At 46.9% G+C, this 23,333-nt stretch overlaps 2 protein-coding genes across 2 annotated transcripts in view; both read right to left on the bottom strand.

The window, feature by feature from the left end:
• Window positions 1–23,333, bottom strand: part of LOC143766870 (uncharacterized) — a 512,717-nt gene that overhangs the window by 32,117 nt on the left and 457,267 nt on the right. The window lies entirely within an intron of this gene.
• Window positions 10,679–14,355, bottom strand: LOC143766895 (uncharacterized). Its single transcript, XM_077254899.1, has 2 exons — window positions 12,658–14,355; window positions 10,679–11,943 (listed from the first exon to the last, which is right to left on the bottom strand). The coding sequence occupies exons 1-2, from the start codon at window positions 12,662–12,664 to the stop codon at window positions 10,832–10,834; spliced, it is 1,119 nt and encodes a 372-aa protein (XP_077111014.1). The 5' UTR covers window positions 12,665–14,355; the 3' UTR covers window positions 10,679–10,831.

Genomic DNA, 23,333 nt, shown 5'->3' on the forward strand with positions numbered 1-23,333 from the left:
TCTGGAGCATCATCAAAAGGAGTGTCTATGATGGCGGAAGGCAGTTCACATCTAAGCAACAGCTCTGGGAGGGGATTCTGTCCACATGCAAAACCATTGGAGCAGAAACCATCCAAAAACTGACAAATTCAATGGACGAGAGAGTTCAGAAGCTTCTTTCCAACAAGGGGTCCTATGTGCAAATGTAACATCACCTAGAATAAAGTTTCACTTGAAAACTGTGTGATTTCATTTTGTAATAAGCTGATAATGCTTATAACTTCACAATTCACCATTTTTTTGTTCAAAATAAAAAAAAAAGGTTGAAAACTCTGCTGTGCATAATAATTTGGAACATGCATTTTGAGTGTTTATTTTTTTAAAAAAAGATACTGTTTTCATAGGCAGTTTGTTCCAAAACATTGCAATTATACTAGAATAGTAGATGACTGGAAAATAACAATGACTGCAATTCAGATAGGTAATTTAGAGAAAATAGGAGGAAATATTATTAACATAATAATTTGGAACACCGTGTATACTGTGTGGGGGTATGCCGATACTATGAGAACATTATACTGTGTGGGGGTATGGCGGTACTATGAGAACATTATACTGTGTGTGGGGGTATGGCGGTACTGTAGGAACATTATACTGTGTGTGGGGGTATGGCGGTACTATGAGAACATTATACTGTGTGTGGGGGTATGGCGGTACTATGAGAACATTATACTGTGTGTGGGGGTATGGTGGTACTATGAGAACATTATACTGTGTGTGGCGGTACTATGAGAACATTATACTGTGTGTGGGGGTATGGCGGTACTATGAGAACATTATACTGTGTGTGGGTATGGCGGTACTTTAGGAACATTATACTGTGTGTGGGGGTATGGCGGTACTGTAGGAACATTATAATGTGTGTGGGGGTATGGCGGTACTACGAGAACATTATACTGTGTGTGGGGGTATGGCGGTACTATGAGAACATTATACTGTGTGTGGGGCTATGGCGGTACTATGAGAACATTATACTGTGTAAGGGTATGGCGGTACTGTGGGAACATTATACTGTGTGTGCTGGGATGGCGGTACTGTAGGAACATTATACTGTGTGGGGGTTATGGCGGTACTATGAGAACATTATACTGTGTGTGGGGGTATGGCGGTACTGTAAGAACATTATACTGTGTGTGGGGGTATGGCGGTACTATGAGAAGATTATACTGTGTGTGGGGGTATGGGGGTACTATGAGAACATTATACCGTGTGTGGGGGTATGGCGGTACTGTAAGAACATTATACAGTGTGTGGGGGTATGGCGGTACTATGAGAAGATTATACTGTGTGTGGGGGTATGGCGGTACTGTGAACATTATACTGTGTGTGGGGGTATGGCGGTACTGTGAGAACATTATACTGTGTGGAGGTATGGCGATACTATGAGAACATTATACTGTGTGGGGGTATGGCGGTACTATGAGAACATTATACTGTGTGGGGGTATGGCGGTACTGTAGGAACATTATACTGTGTGGGGGTATGGCGGTACTATGAGAACATTATACTGTGTGTTGGGGTATGGCGGTACTGTAGGAACATTATACTGTGTGTGGGGGTATGGCGGTACTGTAGGAACATTATACTGTGTGTGGGGGTATGGCGGTACTATGAGAACATTATACTGTGTGTGGGGGTATGGCGGTACTATGAGAACATTATACTGTGTGTGGGGCTATGGCGGTACTATGAGAACATTATACTGTGTGTGGGGGTATGGCGGTACGGTGGGAACATTATACTGTGTGTGGTGGGATGGCGGTACTATGAGAACATTATACTGTGTGTGGGGGTATGGCGGTACTATGAGAACATTATACTGTGTGTGGGGGTATGGGGGTACTATGAGAACATTATACTGTGTGTGGGGGGATGGAGGTACTATAAAAACATTATACAGTGTGGGGGTATGGCGGTATGATGAGAACATTATACTGTGTGTGGGGGTATGGCGGTACTGTAGGAACATTATACTGTGTGTGGGGGTATGGCGGTACTGTAGGAACATTATACTGTGTGTGGGGGTATGGCGGTACTGTAGGAACATTATACTGTGTGTGGGGGTATGGCGGTACTGTAGGAACATTATACTGTGTGTGGGGGGATGGAGGTACTATAAAAACATTATACAGTGTGGGGGTATGGCGGTACTATGAGAACATTATACTGTGTGGGGGTATGGCGGTACTATGAGAACATTATACTGTGTGGGGTTATGGCGGTACTATGAGTACATTATACTGTGTGTAGGGGTATGGCGGTAGTGTGAAAATACCTTTTTTACGAGAGATGCCAGTATTGTGGGAACATTATCCTGTGTGAGCGGCATCATATATATTACATAAGGGGTGTAATAAGGAGAGTCATAAAAAAGACTCCTCAGGGCTGTGCTGCATTTGTACAGACTGCTATCTGCCGTCCAGACGGGACCATGTGACACCAATGGGGAGAGTCTAGAGGGTGCACCTGGTCAGGAGACCTTGATGGCGCAGTTACTGAGATTATAAAGGCCGGAGCCCCAAAGGCAGAACAGATTTGGCGCCAACAAAGGAAAGGGGTGCGGGGAAGAATCTGAGGTACCAGCTCCTGGTAAAGTGCCCGAGGCAGCTGGGTGTGGGGCAGAACCCTGCTTACAGGGCATAATGGGGGCATTACACTGTGTGGGGCCAAGAAAGGGGCCCTGTACTAGGAGAACACTCCGCTCCCTCACTTCCTGTCCTCCATAGTTGGCTCGTATGTATCTATTACAGGAAACAGAACAACAACGTTATGGTTCTTATAAAGGGGCAACAACAACCCCAAAAGAGTCTCCTCCGTGCAGAAGGGGTTAATGTCCCCGGCTGCGCTCAGTACTGGGGAATCTCCACATACCTCCACCTGCAGAGCCGCACTCCACAGATATGGCTGCTCTGTGCGCACAGGACCTGTGATGAGGTCACAGGGGGAGGAGTCAGGGGTCACGTGATCCGCAGTGAAGACGCTACATGGAGACTTCTCCTCAGTCAGTGACATTCCCGCCATTATTCGCCCTCACTACTGGCACAATCACCTCGCGCCGCCTTTTCTACACAATGTTCTGTGTGGAATGTAACGTGTGATTTCTCTGGAGACAAATAGACCCCACACATGAGGGGATTATCACCGGTTACCGGACGTCTAGTATATGGCGGCATATGATTGTGCTATCGCCTCCACACCGGGAGCTAAAATGCCGAAATCTCGCTTATTTACCCCCTTCCAGTGTCCGGCTAAGGGCCCCTTTCCACGTGCGAGCGAAAAAAATGATCCAATTAACGGACCAAAAAAACGGAGGAAAATCATGCGAGTGTCATGCGATTTTTTATTGTGCATGCGCCGGCGCACTATGTCCTGGAAGTATTTCTCTGTGTTCCGGGACATAGTGCACTGTGGAGAGCTTTGTGGGTGAGAACAAGTACTTAGAATTGTATCATGTAATGAATGGGCAGCCAGTGTAACGACTGGCGAAGAGCGGACGCGTCCGAGTAACGATTAGCCAGATGGACGACCCTGGCTGCCACATTAAGGATGGACTGGAGAGGGGAAAGTCGCGTGAGGGGGAGGCCAATTAATAGAGCATTGCAGTAGTCCAGGCGGGAGTCGATCAGGGCGACAGTGAGGGTTTATGTTGTTGCCATGGTGAGAAAAGGGCGGATTCTAGAGATGTTCTTTAGGTGTAAGCACCACGAGCGGGCAAGAGATTGTATGTGGGAGGTGAAGGAGAGATCGGAGTCAAACATAACACCCAGACAGTGCGCCTGCTGCCGGGGTGTTATTATGGTGCCACCCACAGAGAGGGAAATGTCAGATTTAGGGAGATTAGTAGATGGCGGGATCAGAAGACGTTCAGTTTTGAAGAAGTTGAGTTTCAGATAGAAAGTGGACATGATGTTGGAGACTGCGGACAGACAGTCACTGGTGTTCTGTAGTACAGTGGAGGTAAGGTCAGGGATGACATGTACAACCCCTGGCAAAAATTATGGAATCACCGGCCTTGGAGAATGTTCAATCAGTTGTTTAATTTTGTAGAAAAAAAGCAGATCACAGAAATGGCACAAAACTAAAGTACCGTATATACTCGAGTATAAGCCGACCTGAGTATAAGCTGACCCCCCTAATTTTGCCACAAAAAACTGGGAAAACTTATTGACTCGAGTATAAGCCTAGGGTGGAAAATGCAGCAGCTACCGGTGAATTTCAAAAATAAAAATAGATGCTCCATACCGTTCATTATGGCCCCATAGCTGTGCCATATAGTGCTCTGCACCGTTCATAATTGCCCCATAGCTGTGCCATATAGTGCTCTGCACCATTATTGCCCCATAGCTGTGCCATATAGTGCTCTGCACCGTTCATAATTGCCCCATAGCTGTGCCATATAGTGCTCTGCACCATTATTGCCCCATAGCTGTGCCATATAGTGCTCTGCACCGTCCATTATTGCCCCATAGCTGTGCCATATAGTTGTCTGCACCGTCCATTATCCCATAGCTGTTCCATATAGTCCTCTGCACCATTATTGCCCCATAGTACTGTAACCTACATGGAAAAAGGATGCGGACCCGCAGCTGCAAAACAGCTGCGGGTCCGCAGCAAAACCCGCAGCGTGTGAACATAGCCTAAGAGAAAAAGTCTTTGTTGCCCATAGCAACCAATCACAGCACCGCTTTAATTGTTGTAACCCGCTGTAGTAAGATGAAAGCTGCGCTGTGACGAGTCTCTACCTGCTGGATCGGGCTCACTTAGTAATTTGCGCAGTGATGTAGATGTAACGGACATGATGTCAGTTTTCTAGTACAAGTTAGAAATCATCTGATAGAGATTCAGCAGCGGTAAGTTGCCGATAGGCTGTAATTCCAGCCATGGACAATAACGGGCCCAGGCCAGCCTCCCCCTGGACAGGATGGGAAAGGTTGGAGGAGCTGGTATTAATCATTCTGATGGTAAACGATCTTTATACAGATTTCTGAGCTATAGATATATATTATGACGGAAAGGCCAGGAGTAGTTACCAAGAGGGCTCGTAATAAACAGCCTTTATTCTCTACAATTGTAAAGATCGATGTTCACAATATATTCCTATGTAACAGTGTATGTATCTTACATGTGCGTCAGGATAGGCTGGTGAATAGTAAGCCAGATTTATTGGTACTGATTTTACTACGGGGGGCGCAGGTCATCTCCGGCAGCAGAGGCTAGGTTCACCCCTGTATGTAGTTATCTTATACGGTGCACTTAATCTCATCTCTTAGGATACATTCTACTCTATGATGGCACTTTTGCACATAGCCATTAGATGGAGCTATAACATTTGACATTTGCCTGAATTTTTATAGCTACACATGGTTTATACAAATTATATTTTCTTGTCTTAACTATATCTCCAGCAGACCTCTATGGTGGTCACTGCCAGATAGCTAGGAGCACTGACTGCTAGCCGAAACAGCATGGACAAGGGATCGTCCCGCAGAACTCCCGCTCTCCTTTTAACATGGTCAAAATGCTACTCAGACAACACAGGATAAGGGTAAAGCAGTGTGGCAAAGCTTTATTGTACCACAAAACAGGCAGGTAACACATAGAACAGTCCAAGCACAGTACCCAAAATGGGGCACATTACAGAGTCTCGCTCTTCCGGGATAATAGTAGCCGTGAATTCAGATCTTCCACGGTCGCTAACCCACCTGTGGCACACACACAGAGAGGAGGCAACGGCTAGCATAGGAAGATGACATTCCATTCAGTCCATACAAGGCCAGTTCACAAACTGGCTTCATCTTCCAGGGTCGGTTACTCTACCAGTGGCACGCGCACAGAGAGAAGCTAACGAGTGTAGGAAGATGACAGTCTATTGAGTCCATACAAGGTACAAGGCCAGTTGATCTGAGGATCACAACCTGGCTTCTCCAAACGTATCCATGGTTCAGCGATGGTTAATGGAGCAGATCTGTATTCTTCCAACCGAAGCTGAAAACCCCTAGGTTGTTCCCTATAGAATGCTAGATCCGTGTCCCTCATAATGGAGCCATGGTGTAAAATGGCTGCTGTCCTGTCTCTGGTCCTTTTGAGATGTATGGATGTCTTGGCAGAATCTTTCTGGCTGTTTCTCTCTGTCTCTTTATACAGAGGCATGTAACTTATTTTTAGACTTAACAAGTGTCCCTCATTCATTATTTACATAAAAGGTAAGAATGAAGATGAGATCAAGTAGCATTACTTGATTATTTAAACTATTTGCATAGTTTTATCCTCTCTGCTTTAGAAGTCAACAAACTGGATCCATAATACAATGCATAATTAGCATATCAGCAAACATCACTAGTGATCAAGGATAAGCCACAATAAAAGTCAATATTACAGGCCTACACAAACAAAAGTCTGTTTTCTTGACTAACCAGAAATCAACACTTAGGGTACTGTCACACAGTACCATTTTGATCGCTACGACGGCACGATCCGTGACGTCGCAGCGATCGTATGAATATCGCTCCAGCGTCGTAGACTGCGGTCACACTTTGCAATCACGGCGCTGGAGCGATGCCGAAGTCCCCGGTAACCAGGGTAAACATCGGGTAACTAAGCGCAGGGCCGCGCTTAGTAACCCGATGTTTACCGTGGTTACCAGCGTAAACGTAAAAAAAACAAACAGTACATACTCACATTCCGGTGTCTGTCCCCGGCGTTCTGCTTCTCTCCACTGTGTAAGCGCCATAGCCGGCAAGCACAGCGGTGACGTCAGACGTCACCGCTGTGCTCGCTTTCCGGCTGGCAGACGCTCACACAGTGGAGAGAAGCTGAGACGCTGGAGGACAGACACCGGAATGTGAGTATGTACTGTTTGTTTTTTTACGTTTACGCTGGTAACCACGGTAAACATCGGGTTACTAAGCGCGGCCCTGCGCTTAGTTACCCGATGTTTACCCTGGTTACAAGCGAACACATCGCTGGATCGCTGTCACACACAACGATCCAGCGATGTCAGCGGGTGATCAAGCGACGAAAGAAAGTTCCACACGATCTGCTACGACGTACGATTCTCAGCAGGATCCCTGATCGCTGCTGCGTGTCAGACACTGCGATATCGTAACGATATCGCTAGAACGTCACGAATTGTACCGTCGTAGCGATCAAAATGGTACTGTGTGACAGTACCCTTACATTTGAAACCAACATACAGATAACATTCTATTATTCTCCGCTTGCTAAAAATAGTTGCCTGGTTAATTAAGATACAATGCTGTATGTCTTCACAATGCCGTATGTCTTCACAATGCCAAAAGTAAAAAAAAAAGTTTTTAAAAATAGAAAAAAATAAAAAATATATAAAAGTTCACATCACCCCCCATTCAAAATAAAACAATTAAAAAGAATCAAAGATATACATAATTGGTATCGCCGCGTTCAGAATTGCCCGATCAATAAAAAAAAAAAAATTACCCCCAGAATGGTATCATTAAAAAAATCAGCTCAGCACACAAAAAATGAGCCTTCACCCAACCCGAGATCATGAAAAGTGGAGACGCGACGGGTATCAGAAAATGGCGCGATTCTTTTATACTTAATAAAGATGAGTTATTTTTACTGATAATATGGTTGAGCGACTTTTACTTTTTTAGGATCGAGTCGGGTTTTGCGAAACCCGACTTTCTCAAAAGTCGAGTCGAGTGAAATCGGCCGATTATCGCAAAAAGTCTCTCTCTCCCCTTCGTGCATAGCATAGGTTGTATTGGACTGTGGAAATCGCTACATCCCAAGCGGTAATATGGAGGTTATACCCCCTGTGACGCCGCAAAAAGCAAGCCGTAACCTATGTCATCACGCTGCCCACACTCCTTCATTGGCTGAAAAAATGGCGGGGAAAGCGTCATACGAAATGCGACTTTGGCGCGAAGATCGCCGACCGCATGACCGATCCCACAGTAGTGCTGAAAATCGGCGATTTTTGAAAATGTCCGATCCGTTTCGCTCAACCCTACTGATAAATGTTTGTTTTGGGTCATTTATTTTCTGTTGGTATTTTGTTTATTCTATAAAACTCCCATATACGGTAATATTCGATTCTTGAATGCACGCATCATGTTTTTGTACAATTTGTTAATAACATATATCGTTTCTCGCAGTCTGAGGAAAATATGATTTTCCTGTAATTCATTTCTCACCCTCTAGGTTTAATAATGGCTTTTCCCTGTGTGGGATTTTTACTGTTTATAAAGGTTGACAACTAGTTGGACAAGCCCTTCTCATTCCTCATGTTTGGTCCTGTTAAAATAAAAATCCTCATACAAACCTCCCATGGTGGCGCCGTTTCACTGGTGTTGGCGCTTGTGTTCTTGGGGCTCTTTTGAGGATTTTACGTCATGTGAGCCCTGTGCCCAATCAGCGCTGACGTCACTGTCCCCACCTTCGGACAAATCAAGCATCATGAGGCAGAGAGCAGCCGCGGCCCTGGCTTCCTGTTCATGGTCAATACGTCCGAAGGAAGGAGCAGTGAAGCTGCCGCTGATCGGGTGCAGGGCTCGTGTGATGTAACAACCTCACATAAGCCCCGGGACAGTGAGTCTCCACACCGCTGAAGTGGAGCCGGCCGCCAGCGGAGTATGAGTGTTTTTATTTTAATGAGGCCAAACATGAGGAATGAGTTCACTGAGAAAAAAAATTCTAAGATATAATTATATATAAAATGATCCCTTGATTAGAAGATTCACTGACAAAAGGATAAAACTAAACTTTATTAATTCTAAATGTACAAATACCCATAATTCACCCCCTGAAGGTTAGTCAGTAGGTGACTAATAGAAAAAACATGTACCCCACAGTTCAGTATATAGGGTGAGGTGACGTATACACAATGACTCTCCAAGCCTCTTATTTCTACGGGATTCATCGTCCTCACCAAAGGCGACTCATCAGGAGACTATTTAATATTGACCTATATTCAAGCGAGACTAGACAAAAAAAACCTAAAATCAGGTTATCGGAAACAGTCAGAAAACCAGCCACATGTTGGCAGATCCCAGACCTCAAACTATATACTTTGTAAGTTTATACGCCACTCCAGTGTCAGGAATAGATAGTATGTGACAATACAGTATATACCGCTCAGGGAACACTGAACTTTCAGAGATAATCTCCATATTCATACTAAATAATGGCACAGATCTTCCAGACATTATGATTGCACACATCCCTAGTCTTTATAACGATATTGCACTCATTCCTTGACAGACCGCAGCATGGCCATTAGTTAGAAGCTGCTATTGATCTTCGGAGCAGGTAAGTTTTCCCTGATTGGTACATATTGGGCCGTCTGAAAACGGAGTTTAGCCTAGGACAATTTGTCTGCACTACTAATTACCAGCTGTTACAATACCAAACTAGGGCAGTCCCTATAGGAGAAAAACACAAGAATTATACTGTATTGTCACATACTATCTATTCCTGACACTGGAGTGGCTTATAAACTTACGAAGTATATAGTTTGAGGTCTGGGGTCTGCCAATATGTGGCTGGTTTTCTGACTGTTTCGGATTACATAATACATGATTTTAGGGTTTTCTTCGTCTAGCCCCGCTTGATAAACCAAATACCACCAGAAAATAAATAACCCAAAACAAACATTAGTAAAAATAACTCCTCTTTATTAGGTAAAGTATAAAAGAATTGCGCCATTTTCGCATCAGGAATCTACGGGTTTCATCGTCCTCACCAAAGGCGACTCATCAGGAGACTATTTAATATTGACCTATATTCAAGCGAGACTAGTCAAAAACCAAATCATGTATCATGTTTTCAGAAACAGTCAGAAAACCAGCCACATATTGGCAGACCCCAGACCTCAAACTATATACTTTGTAAGTTTATAAGCCACTCCAGTGTCAGGAATAGATAGTATGTGACAATACAGTATAATTCTTGTGTTTTTCTCCTATAGGGACTGCCCTAGTTTGGTAATGTAACAGCTGTTAATTAGTAGTGCAGACAAATTGTCCTAGACTAAACTCCATTTTCAGACGGCCCAATATGTACCACTCAGGGAAAACTTACCTGCTCCAAAGATCAATAGCAGCTTCTAACTAATAGCCATGCTGCGGTCTGTCAAGGAATGAGTGCAATATCGTTATAAAGACTAGGGATGTGTGCAATCATAATGTCTGTAAGATCTGTGCCATTATTTACTATGAATATGGAGATTATCTCTGAAAGTTCAGTGTTCCCTGAGCGGTATATACTGTATTGTCACATACTATCTATTCCTGACACTGGAGTGGCTTATAAACTTATGAAGTATATAGTTTGAGGTCTGGGATCTGCCAATATGTGTCTGGTTTTCTGACTGTTCCGGATAACATGATACATGATTTTAGTTTTTTTTTGTCTAGTCTCGCTTGAATATAGGTGAATATTAAATAGTCTCCTTATGAGTCGCCTTTGGTGAGGACGATGAAACCCGTAGAAATGAGAGGCTTGGAGAGTGAGTGTGTATACGTCACCTCACCCTATATACTGAACTGTGGGGGACATGTTTTTTTCTATTAGTCACCTACTGACTAACCTTCAGGGGGTGAATTATGGGTATTTGTACATTTAGAATTAATAAAGTTTAGTTTCATCCTTTTGTCAGCAAACATGAGGAATGACAAGAGACAACCCCTTTAAGAAGCTTAAGTTTTGGTTAAAACTATTCCAACATTATGAACATAAAAAAAGGCTTCTCCCCTACGTGACGTCTCTGATGTTTATTAACAGTTGATTTCCAAGTAAAATATTTCCCACATTAAGAAAACGAAAAAGGCTTCTCCCCTGTATGAGTTCTCTGGTGAATAACTAGATGCCCTTTCTGTCTAAAACATTTCCCACATTCTGAACAGGAAAAAGGCTTCTCCCCTGTGTGAATTCTACGGTGATTAACCAACTCCGATTTATGGCTAAAACATTTCCCACATTCTGAACAAGAAAAAGGCTTCTCCCCTGTGTGAGTTCTCTGGTGAATAACTAGATTCCCTTTCTGTTTAAAACATTTCCCACATTCTGAACAGGAAAAAAGCTTCTTCTCATCTGTGTGAGCTTTCTTCTGGTGACTAACAAGAAGGCATTTCCAGTTAAAACATTTCCCACATTCTGGACATGAAAAAGTATTCTCCCCTGTGGGAGTTCTCTGGTGACTAACTAGACTCCCTTTCTGGATAAAACATTTCCCACATTCTGAACAGGAAAACGGCATCTCCCCTGTATGAGTTCTCTGGTGACTAACTAGATGCCCTCTATGGCTAAAACATTTCCCACATTCTGAACAGGAAAAAGGCTTCTCCCCTGTATGAGTTCTCTGGTGACTAACTAGACTCCCTTTCTGGTTAAAACATTTCCCACATTCTGAACAGGAAAAAGGCTTCTCCCCTGTGTGAGTTCTATGGTGATTAACCAACTCTGATTTATGTTTAAAACATTTCCCACATTCTGAACAGGAAAAAGGCATCTCCTCTGTATGAGTTCTCTGGTGAATAACTAGACTCCCTTTCTGGTTAAAACAGTTCCCACATTCTGAACAGGAAAAAGGCTTCTCCCCTGTGTGAATTCTATGGTGATTAACCAAACCTGATTTCTGGTTAAAACATTTCCCACATTCTGAACATGAAAATGACTTCTTTGCTTTAGGAGCAGTTTGTTTTTTAATGCCTCTTTTGTGACTTTGATTTTCCTTAGTAGTCAGTAATGAATCAGAAGATGGGACCTGTTTCATAGGATCGGATGACAGATCTTTGCCGTGAATGGATGTCGATATATCTGGAGTAACAGCAATCACTTTAGTTGTATCTTGTAGGATCTCAAGGTTATCAGATTTAAACATTGAAGATGTCAGCTGTCCCTCTGATCTCCTGGTACAGTCATCTGCCAAGGCAAAAAACTTTTTTTTTTTTTAAATAAAATATCCTTGAGTTTAATATTTTTGAACATTTCTACTTAAACAGTCCATAAAAATGGCAAGCTATGTAAAAAAACTTTAAAGGGAACCTGTCACCCTCAAAATGGAAGGTGAGCCAAGCCCAGTCATCAGGGGCTTATCTACAGCATTCTGTAATGCTGTAGATAAGCTCCCGATGTTACCTGAAAGATGATAAAAAGAGGTTAGATTATACTCACCCAGGGGCGGTCCCGCTGCGGTCCGGTCCGAAGGGCGTCGCTGGTCCGGTCCGGCGCCTCCTATCTTCATTCCATGACGTCCTCTTCTGGTCTTCAAGGCGTGGCTCCGGCGCAGGCATACTTTGCCTGCCCTGTTTAGTGCAGAGTAAAGTACTGCAGTGCGCAGGCGCTGAGCCTCTCTGACCTTTCCTGGCGCCTGCACACTGCAGTACTTTGCTCTGCCCTTAACAGGGCAGAGAAAGTATGCCTGCGCCAGAGCTGCGGTGTGAACACCAGAAGAGGACGTCATGGAATGAAGATAGCAGGCGCCGGACCGGACCAGCGAAGCCCACCACAGCGGGACCGCCACTGGGTGAGTATAATCTAACCTCTTTTTATTATCTTTCAGGTAATATCGGGGGCTTATCTACAGCATTACAGAATGCTGTAGATAAGCTCCTGATCACAGTGGACTTAGCTTACCTTCCATTTTGGGGGTGACAGGTTCCCTTTAATTATTCATCAAGACAATGACAGTCCACCTTGTTGGATGAGCCAGTAGTGCATGGTGTTCAACTGTTTGTTCATTCTGCTTCCCAACTATCGAATAAAAAGAAACCAATCAATGTTATGTAGGCGAAAATAATACCTATTCTCATCTCACAAAAAGCCAAGTCCCCACTCAGGTCCATCATCTGTCAATGTAGAAACAGAGGTTCCCACACTACTAGTGGCTCAAAGGCTGTTGAAAAGTAACAGTGTTTCTATAAACCAACCCAGCAAAATCCGCTCTCACTTCTGAGTCTTGCAGTGTGCTCCAACAACATTTAGGATCTCTGTATTTAGTAATATTATATAGTGAGATGAATCCACTTAATTTGCAGTGTGTCTCATGGAGCACAATCTGGGCACTATGTGCTGGGTAATAAAATGGCAAATTGTAATTTTCACTCTCCAACATCCACTTCGTGAAGATTTCCAGAAAGTGGCTGTGGAGTCAAAATATTAATTCCTCCTACACACGTGGTCAAAACTGTTGGTATCCCTGGTTTAATGACAGAAAAACCCACAATGGTCACAGAAATAACTTGAATCTGACAAAAATAATAACAAATCAAAAATCTATGAGAATGAACAAATGAAAGTCAGACATTGCTTTTTAACCATGCTTCCACAGAATTAAAAAAAATAAATAAATAAATCATGAAATAGGCCTGGACAGAAATGATGGTACCCTTAACTTAACCACTTCGTGACCGCCAACGATAGATAAACATGAGCGCTAGCTATAACGATGGGATTCCGGCGCACAACCCTTACTGTGACCCCCGACCTTATCGAGACCCGATTGGTTCAGGTCCTGATGACATCAGCATCACACCAGCCAATGAGACAAATCACTATGAAAGTGTGTTGTAGCAATGAACTTTCCCAGGCGATCTGCCTCATAAAAACGCTGTTTCTCCTCAGATGTCAGTGAGAGATTAGAGGAGAAATAGTGTTACAAGTGCTGCTGGCAACAGCTGTGCCAGTCAGCCATCTTGTTAAAAAGTAAAAAAAAACAGATAAGGCAGGTTAGGGTTAGTGCTATAGTTAGGGTTAGTGTTGGGGCTAAAGTTAGGCTTCTTTCACACTTCCGTCGGTACAGGGCCGTCGCTAATCGTCGGCCCGACGACGTGCAAATTCGCCACAAAGTGGGCAGCGGACACAGTGTTTCAACGCGTCCGCTGCCCACTGTAAAGTCCCGGGGATGAGGGGGTCGAGTTCCGGTCACACATGCGCGGTCGGAAATGCAGGACCCGACGTGCAAAATAACATTCCCTTTGAACTTTTTTGCAAAGACGGTCAACCATATACCGACGCATCCAGTGCACGACGTATGGAACGTGTGTCCATAGGTCGCGGTGCGTCAGTAATACAAGTCTATGTGCAAAAACGCATCCTGCGGGCAACTTTGCAGGATGCGTTTTTTGCACAGAACGACGCATAGCAACATTCACATTCCGACGGAAATGGGAAAGAGGCCTTAGGGTTACTGTTAGGCTAAAGTTAGGGGTACCGTTAGGGTATGTGCACACGTTGCAGATTTGCCTGCAGATTTTTCTGCACTGAATCTGCATCTCTTGGCAGAAAACGCAGGTGCGTTTTTGATGCGTTTTTAATTCGTTTTTGAAAGCTAAATAAAGATGTATTATTGAACAAAAAAAAAGATTTGTTATGTAATTTCTTGGCCAACCTCCTCTTTTACATTTGTCCAACCCACACTCCATTATACACACAGATAGATAGGTAGATAGATAGATGATAGATAATAGACATAAATATAGATAGATAAATGATAGAAGGAATGAGATGGATAGATAGATAGATAGATAGATAGATAGATAGATAGATAACAAGCATGTATATTCTTCCTACAGGTATGTTGATCCACCCAGCTCTCCTGCTCTGTCTGTCTATGAAGTGCATATACTACATCACCCAGCTTTGCACACAGACTCGCCCCTGCACCTAGCATTCACATGGTATGTTGATCCACCCAGCTCTCCTGCTCTGTCTATCTATGAAGTGCATGTAGTGTCATCCATCTTTCCACACAGACTTGCCTCTACTCCTATCTTCCACTTGGTATGTCTCTCAACCAACCCCAGCTTCACCCAAACAGCCCCTCCACCCGTGCTATTTATGACCTTGTTTACTTTGGCTTGATTATATGCATCTGGTCCACTCTTAATTCTCTGACCAAGATGAACAGAGACCACTCCTCTCTGGTTCACACCTGAATGCACTTTGTGGCAGATATATTGCATAGCTCAAGTCTGCAAAGACTTTAGTCTGCAGTGTGATTCCTATAAGTGTGTCCTAGAAGTGTGAAGATTACAGTAGAATTAAAACCAGAATGGAACTAAAGATAACTGCCCAGTCACTGTAAACAATGTTTCTGTTTGTTTTCACTCTCACCCCTATAATCCTTCACTTTCTGCTAACTCCCCTAATCCCTACACCAAGTAAGGAACTGTTCATCTCTTCCTCAATCCTCCCCCATCCATCTCACCTCCTCCTCAGAACTGTTCCTCAACATACAATCCTCTGTCTCCAAACACAGACAGCCACCTCATGCCCTCTCCTGCTCCCACCTGCTAACACTTTCTCTGCTCCTTCTCACTGCTGGTGATATCTCTCCAAATCCTGGCCCTCCTCACCACATCCCCAGTCATTTCTACCCCCTATCCACGCTCTATCACAAACTTCCGTAACCTCTCTAACCTTATACCCATTCACAGCCCCTGCTTCCCCAGTCCCACTAACAGGAGCTCTGTGGAACGCTTGCTGTCTGCAACAAGCTTTCTTACATCCATGATCTTTTGTTGCTACCAAACTTTCCTTCCTCGCCATCACCGAAACCTGGCTCACCCCTTCTGACACAGCCTCCCCTGCTGCACTTTCATATGGTGGCTTCCACCTTTCTCACACACCCTGAACCAGCAGCAAACATGGGCGAGGAGTTGGTTTTCTCCTGTCAGATAACTGCTCCTTCACCCCAATTCCACTGCCACCCTCTGTTACCCTCCCTTCCTTTGAGGTGCACTCTGTGCGCATCTACTCCCCCTCCAACTGGCTGTCATTTACCACCCCCAAGGCCAGCTACCACCTTCTTTGACCACTTCACCACCTGGCTACTTCATTTCCTTTCCACGGACATCCCCACTATCATCATGGGCGACTTCAATAACCCCATTGACACTTCCCTCTCAGCTGCCACTAAACTTCTATCTCTCACTTCCTCCTTCGGCCTCACTCAATGGTCTTCTGCAGCCACCCACAAAGACGGTCACACACTGGATCTAATCTTCCCCGCCTCTACTCCCTATCTAACCTCTCTAACTCACCTCTTCCTCTTAATGACAACAACCTTCTCACATTCTCTTCCCTCTCCACTCCATTTCTACAATCGCCACCCCACAAACTTTCACACCCTCGCAGAGATCTTAAACACCTTGACCTACACTCATTCTCTGAATCCCTCCTCCCTCTCACAGACATAAGTTCCCTACACAATGCGGATGACGCTGCCACTCTATATAACACCACAATAGCTATAGCTTTGGAATCTGCTGCCCCACTTACACATACCAAAGCTCACAAAATCGACAGACAGCCCTGGCACACCAGCCTGACCAAAGAACTGAGGCGAGCTTCCAGGGCTGCTGAGCGGAGATGGAAAAGATCCCGCTCCAACGAGCACTTCATCACATTCAAACAGTCCCTCACTACTTTCAAGACCACACTCGCCACAGCTAAACAAACCTACTTCTCATCTCTCATATCCTGCCTGTCTCACAACCCTAAACAGTTATTCAACACCTTCAATTCTCTCTTCCGTCCCCCAACACATCCTCCCTCCCTACTCATCTCAGCTGAAGACTTTGCCTCATTTTTCAAGCAGAAGATTGATAACATCAGAGACAGTTTTGGTCAACAACAACCAGAGCCCTTCCTCCCGACTTCCCAGCCCTCCACCTCCAAACCAACTTCTCCACCATTACAGAAGATTGACTCTCCACTCTACTCTCTAGATCGCATCTCACCACCTGTGCACTTGACCCCATCCCATCCCACTTCATCCCAAACCTCACCACAGTCTTCATCCCAACCCTAACCCATCTCTTCAACCTATCACTAGTGTTGAGCGATACCTTCCGATATTCAAAAGTATCGGATTGGATCAGCCGATATCCAAAAAATATCGGATATCGCCGATACCGATACCAATGCAAGTCAATGGGACACAAATATCGGAATGTAAATAAGCCCTTTCTGTCCTTCTATATGCTGTGCTAGAGGGGGGGAAGAGTGTGGGCGGACACTGAGTGTCTGTGGGCGGGGTCTGTGCGGGCCTGTCAGGGATCTGTATGTGGCGTGCCGGGGCTGCCCGGGCTGTCATGGTTCCCAATGGCAAGGGAACGTAAGAAACATATAAGTAACGAACGAGCTCTCGGGTGATGGAAACTCGAGTTGACCGTGAGCTAAATCTACCACACAACTAACAGTAGCCAGGGAGCATACCTACGGCTTCCTATATGCCACGCGCCAGCCGGAGGACTAACTACGCCTGGTAGAGGAAGAAACAGACCTGGCTTACCTCTAGGGAAATACCCCAAAAGATGATAGCAGCCCCCCACATGTAATAACGGTGAATTAAGAGGAAAAGACATACACAGTATGAAAGTAGATTTAGCAAAGAGAGGTCCACTTACTAGATAGCAGAAGGATACAAAAGAGGACTTCACGGTCAACTGAAAACCCTTTCAAAAACCATCCTGAAATTACTTTAAGACTCCTGTGTCAACTCATGACACAGGAGTGGCAATTTCAGCCCGCAAGAGCTTCCAGCTACAGAGAATACAAAAACTGCAAACTGGACTAAAGATACAAAACAAAAGGACAAAGTCCACTTAGCTGATCAGCAGACTAGTAGCAGGAACATGCAACCGAAGGCTCTGGTTACAATGATGACCGGCAAGGAAAAGACTGGAGAGCAAGGCTAAATAGGAAACTCCCAAACACTGATGGAAGCAGGTGAACAGAAGCAGCAAAGTGCAAACAAGTCACCAGTACCACCAGCAACCACCAGGGGAGCCCAAAAAGCGGATACACAACACCGGGCTCTATGCGGCGTGGGGGGAGGGCTCTGTGCGGCGTGTCTCTGTGCGGCGTGCGGGGGGTGTCTGTGCGGCATCTCTGTGTGGCGTGCAGGGTGTCTCTGCGGCGTGCGGGGTCTCTGTGCAGCGTGCGGGGTCTCTGTGCAGGGTGTCTGCGGCGTGCGGGGTGTCTGTGCGGCGTGCAGGGTGTCTCTGCAGTATGCGGGGTGTCAGTGCGGGCATCGTCCGATGGGACTACAAGTCCCATCGGACGATGCCTGCTACACTGACAGTGATTTACACATTAGCCAATGATGGGACAGTAGTAGTCCCATCATCCGGCTAATGTGTTGAATGAAAAAAAAAAAAAAAAACTCCATACATACATGCTACATAAATGATACATACATACATACATACATGCTACATAAATGCTACATACATACATGCTACATACATGCTACATACATACTGCATACATACTACATACATACTTACATACTACACACATACATGCTACATACATACTACATACAGTGATACTGCATACATGCTACATACATGCTACATACATACTACATACATACATACTGCGTACATACATACATAATACATACATACATACTGCATACAGTACATTCATACATTATGTGCAAAGAGTAGAAAAGGAATGGCACTAGGTGTTAAATTCACGACTGAAATGTGTCTGAATTTCAGATTGTCATCACTAGGTATATGGATATATAAGACCCGATCAAGATCCACTGCGGCATGCAGCAAGCAATAGCGTTGGGGTGGTGCTCAACATTGACAGCAATATAAATCCATAGAATAAAGACGAAAGAAGTGGCACTCACCCGATGATGCTGTACAAAAAATGTCCTTTATTCAGAGCATACGCTCACAGACATATAGTGGAGAGGCGGCTTGGTAAGGAGATGAGTGCAAAGGGAGGCAAGAGGACGACGGCCGTTTCGCGCCTGCGCGCTTCCACGGGTCCAGGTGCGTGAATTAGAAACATCACATCCTATATAGGAACTAGACATCATGATGTGAACAGGTGATACCATTAAAAACACATTTGGATGCATGCACCAAATTTCGCTGATAAGCACAATGAAAAATTCATTCATGATATACATGTAAAAAATACAAAGAATCTTAATTTTTAAAGGAAGATAGACATATCCAATTTGTCATTCAATCCTGTAGCGCCCTGCGCATTTGTTTCAATAATCCACCTTGCCTCGCATTGCAAAAGCTTTTTTCCGCGATCACCCCCATTTGGAGGATTTTTTACAATTTCTAAGCCCGCAAACCGCAATACATTTGGATCTGCACGATGCATGTCGCGTATATGTTTAATAAAGCGAGGACAACCTTTCCCAGAGGAGACCGAATTGTAGTGCTCCCTGAACCTATGAAACAAAGGGCGAATGGTCTTGCCAATATAAAAGAAGTGGCATGGGCATATAATTATATAAACCACATATCGTGATTTACATGTTATCAATTGATGGACTGTATGACAAATGGAACCAATACGAATGGGATTATCTATCAGTCTAAACTGACAATAACTACAGTTTCCACATTTGTGGTTGCCTGTAGGTTGCAGTTTCCTCAACCAATTGGGATTTTCATTAGATGACAGACGATTTTTAACAAGAAGATCCCCCAAGTTTTTTGTACGCTTATAAGCGAAAATCGGGTGATTCATTGTCAGAGATGAGAGCTCCCTATCAGATTGTAATATGTGCCAATTTTTTTGTATAGCCGCATAAATTGCTTTATTCATTGGGCTATGCGTAAACGTAAATACAAACTTATCATTGGCACCAGTATTAGGAGTATTTTTAGCTTTTTTACGGCTTTTGAGTAAATCTTCCTGTGTTAATTTTCTAACTCTATTTTCAGCCGTAGCTAAAATTTTAGGAGGATAATTCCTTTTTAGAAAATTAGTTTTAAGTTCAGTTATTTGTTTATCAAAAGCTTCCTCGTTATTAGTGATTTTCCTATATCTGACCATCTGGCTATAGGGTATGCTGTTTTTTGTGTGGAACGGATGGGCGCTATTAAAATGCAATAAACTGTTTGTCGCTGTGGGTTTTTTGTGTACACATGTGTTGATTTTCCCTTCCACTATTTCGATTTTAACATCTAAAAACTCCAGCGACAATCCTCCAAAGATCCATCTCTTTGCATTTTGCGTTTATTAAATTTTTTAAAACATTGGTTTCTCTGAAAATTTCTCCTTTTATTGCCAAATTTATTCCAGGAAAAAATCTGCCCCGTGGCAAAATAATTTTTGTCTCTCAAAAACTTATCTTTTTTCTTCTGTTTCGTTTCAATCTGTATTAAAACCAATTTTTTATTCAATTTTTTTAAAAACACCTTATATTGAGCTTCTGTAATGCGTGAACTCAATTCCTCTTTAGCGCCATCCAATTGCTCACATAACACAGCATATTCCTTTTCATTCTGCGTAATTACTAGTGCCAGAAGGCTCCGGGAGCATTGCAAATGGATTTCTTCCCAAGCCTTCTGAAATGATTCATCACCACTAAATTGTGATATCTATAATATAACGCTGGGAGCGTCACTCTGTCCGAAGCCTCTATAGACTGCGCAAGCGCAAGCGCCGGCGCAGTCTGGACCGCACAGAGCGACGCTCCCAGGAGATCGCGGTATGCGTAAGCGCTGAACGCACACCGCGATCTCCACCGGACAAGCAGGGACGAGCCAGGAGGCGGAGGGTGAGTATACTTACCCGACCCGTTCCACCGACGCGCTTCCGGGCCGTGACTGTCCCCCTGTTCCCGGAATCGGCGCCTGCGCAGTCCGCGCTTTCCGGCGCCATTTTCTTGAAGACACATTGCAGTGTCTTCAAGAAAATGGCGCCGGAAAGCGCGGACTGCGCAGGCGCCGACTCCGGGAGCAGGACCAAGAAAATGGCCGCACCCAGCACCGCCGCCGCGCCCAGCACAGCCACGCACAGCACAGCCGCCCACAGCAACGCACAGCCGCCGCACCCAGCACAGCCGACCATAGCCGCCCACAGCCACGCACAGCCGCCCGCTGCACCCAGCACAGCTGCCCACAGCCACCCATAGCCACGCACAGCCGCCGCACCCAGCACAGCCGACCACAGCCACGCACAGCCGCCGCACCCAGCACAGCCACGCACAGGCGCCCACAGCCACGCACAGGCGCCCACAGCCACGCACAGCCGCCGCACCCAGCACAGCCGACCATAGCCGCCCACAGCCACGCACAGGCGCCCACAGCCACGCACAGCCGCCCGCTGCACCCAGCACAGCCGCCGCACCCAGCACAGCTGCCCACAGCCACCCATAGCCACGCACAGCCGCCGCACCCAGCACAGCCGACCATAGCCGCCCACAGCCATGCACAGCCGCCCACAGCCACGCACAGCCGCCGCACCCAGCACAGCTGCCCACAGCCAGCACAGCTGCCCACAGCCACGCACAGCCACCCATAGCCACGCACAGCCGCCGCACCCAGCACAGCCGACCACAGCCACGCACAGCCGCCGCACCCAGCACAGCCGCCCACAGCCACGCACAGCCGCCCACAGCCACGCACAGCCGCCGCACCCAGCACAGCCACCCACAGCCGCCGCACCCAGCACAGCCGCCGCATCCAGCACATCCGCCGCACCCAGCACAGCCATGCACAGCCGCCACAGCCACGCACAGCCGCCTACAGCCACGCACAGCCGCCGCACCCAGCACAGCCGCCCACAGCCACGCACAGCCGCCCACAGCAACGGACAGCCGCCGCACCCAGCACAGCCGCCGCACCCAGCACAGCCGCCCACAGCCACGCACAGCCGCCCACAGCCACGCACAGCCGCCGCACCCAGCACAGCCACGCACAACCGCTGCACCCAGCACAGCCACCCACAGCCGCCGCACCCAGCACAGCCGCCGCACCCAGCACAGCCGCCGCACCCAGCACATCCGCCGCACCCAGCACAGCCGCTGCACCCAGCACAGCCGCCACAGCCACGCACAGCCTCCGCACCCAGCACAGCCACGCACAGCCGCCTACAGCCACGGACAGCTGCCGCACCCAGCACAGCCACCGCACCCAGCACAGCCGCCGCACCCAGCACAGCCGCCCACAGCCACGCACAGCCGCCTACAGCCACGCACAGCCGCCGCACCCAGCACAGCCTCCCACAGCCGCCCACAGCCACGCACAGCCGCCCACAGCAACGGACAGCCGCCGCACCCAGCACAGCCGCCGCACCCAGCACAGCCGCCGCACCCAGCACAGCCGCCGCACCCAGCACAGCCGCCCACAGCCACGCACAGCCGCCCACAGCCACGCACAGCCGCCGCACCCAGCACAGCCACGCACAACCGCTGCACCCAGCACAGCCACCCACAGCCGCCGCACCCAGCACAGCCGCCGCACCCAGCACATCCGCCGCACCCAGCACAGCCGCTGCACCCAGCACAGCCGCCACAGCCACGCACAGCCTCCGCACCCAGCACAGCCACGCACAGCCGCCTACAGCCACGGACAGCCGCCGCACCCAGCACAGCCACCGCACCCAGCACAGCCGCCGCACCCAGCACAGCCGCCCACAGCCACGCACAGCCGCCACACCCAGCACAGCCACGCACAGCCTCCCACAGCCACGCACAGCCGCTGCACCCAGCACAGCCACCGCACCCAGCACAGCCGTCCACAGCTGCCGCACCCAGCACAGCCGCCCGCACCCAGCACAGCCACGTCACATACAGCCGCCCGCACTCAGCACAGCCACATACAGCCGCCCGCACTCAGCACAGCCGCCCGCACTCAGCACAGCCGCCCGCACTGATGGGGGCGCAGGATGGAGCAGCACGTGATAGGATGGGGGCGCAGGATAGGAGCACATGACAGGATGGGGATGAGGATGGAGCAGCACATGACACGGTGGAGTGGCACATGACAGGATGGGGGCGCAGGATGGAGCAGCACATGACACGGTGGAGCAGCACATGACAGGATGGGGGCGCAGGATGGAGCAGCACATGACAGGATGGGGATGCAGGATGGAGCAGCACATGACACGGTGGAGCAGCACATGACAGGATGGGGGCGCAGGATGGAGCAGCACATGACAGGATGGGAGCAGCACATGACAGGATGGGGGCGCAGGATGGAGCAGCATATGACAGGATGGGAGCAGCACATACCAGGATGGAGACCATATTCCAATATAAATGCTCGCCACCCGGGCGTAGAACGGGTTCAATAGCTAGTTTCTTTATAAACGCGCAATCCTCTTGGGACACGTCCACACTCAGTATATGATTTCAAAGATTGAATAGTCCAGTATAATCTAATTTCTCTCTCAGCCAGAGAGTATATTTTAGATTCCAATGTTTTTGTGCTTATCAGCGTTAGCTCATCTTTATGGTTACAATCCATAAAGAACTCCCCTGCACCCTCTCTACCAGCCTGTAAACCATCCTCCAATGCAATGCCTGGGTCCGAGTC

Source organism: Ranitomeya variabilis, chromosome 4 (genome assembly GCF_051348905.1).
Source record: "Ranitomeya variabilis isolate aRanVar5 chromosome 4, aRanVar5.hap1, whole genome shotgun sequence".
Lineage (NCBI taxonomy): Eukaryota > Metazoa > Chordata > Amphibia > Anura > Dendrobatidae > Ranitomeya > Ranitomeya variabilis.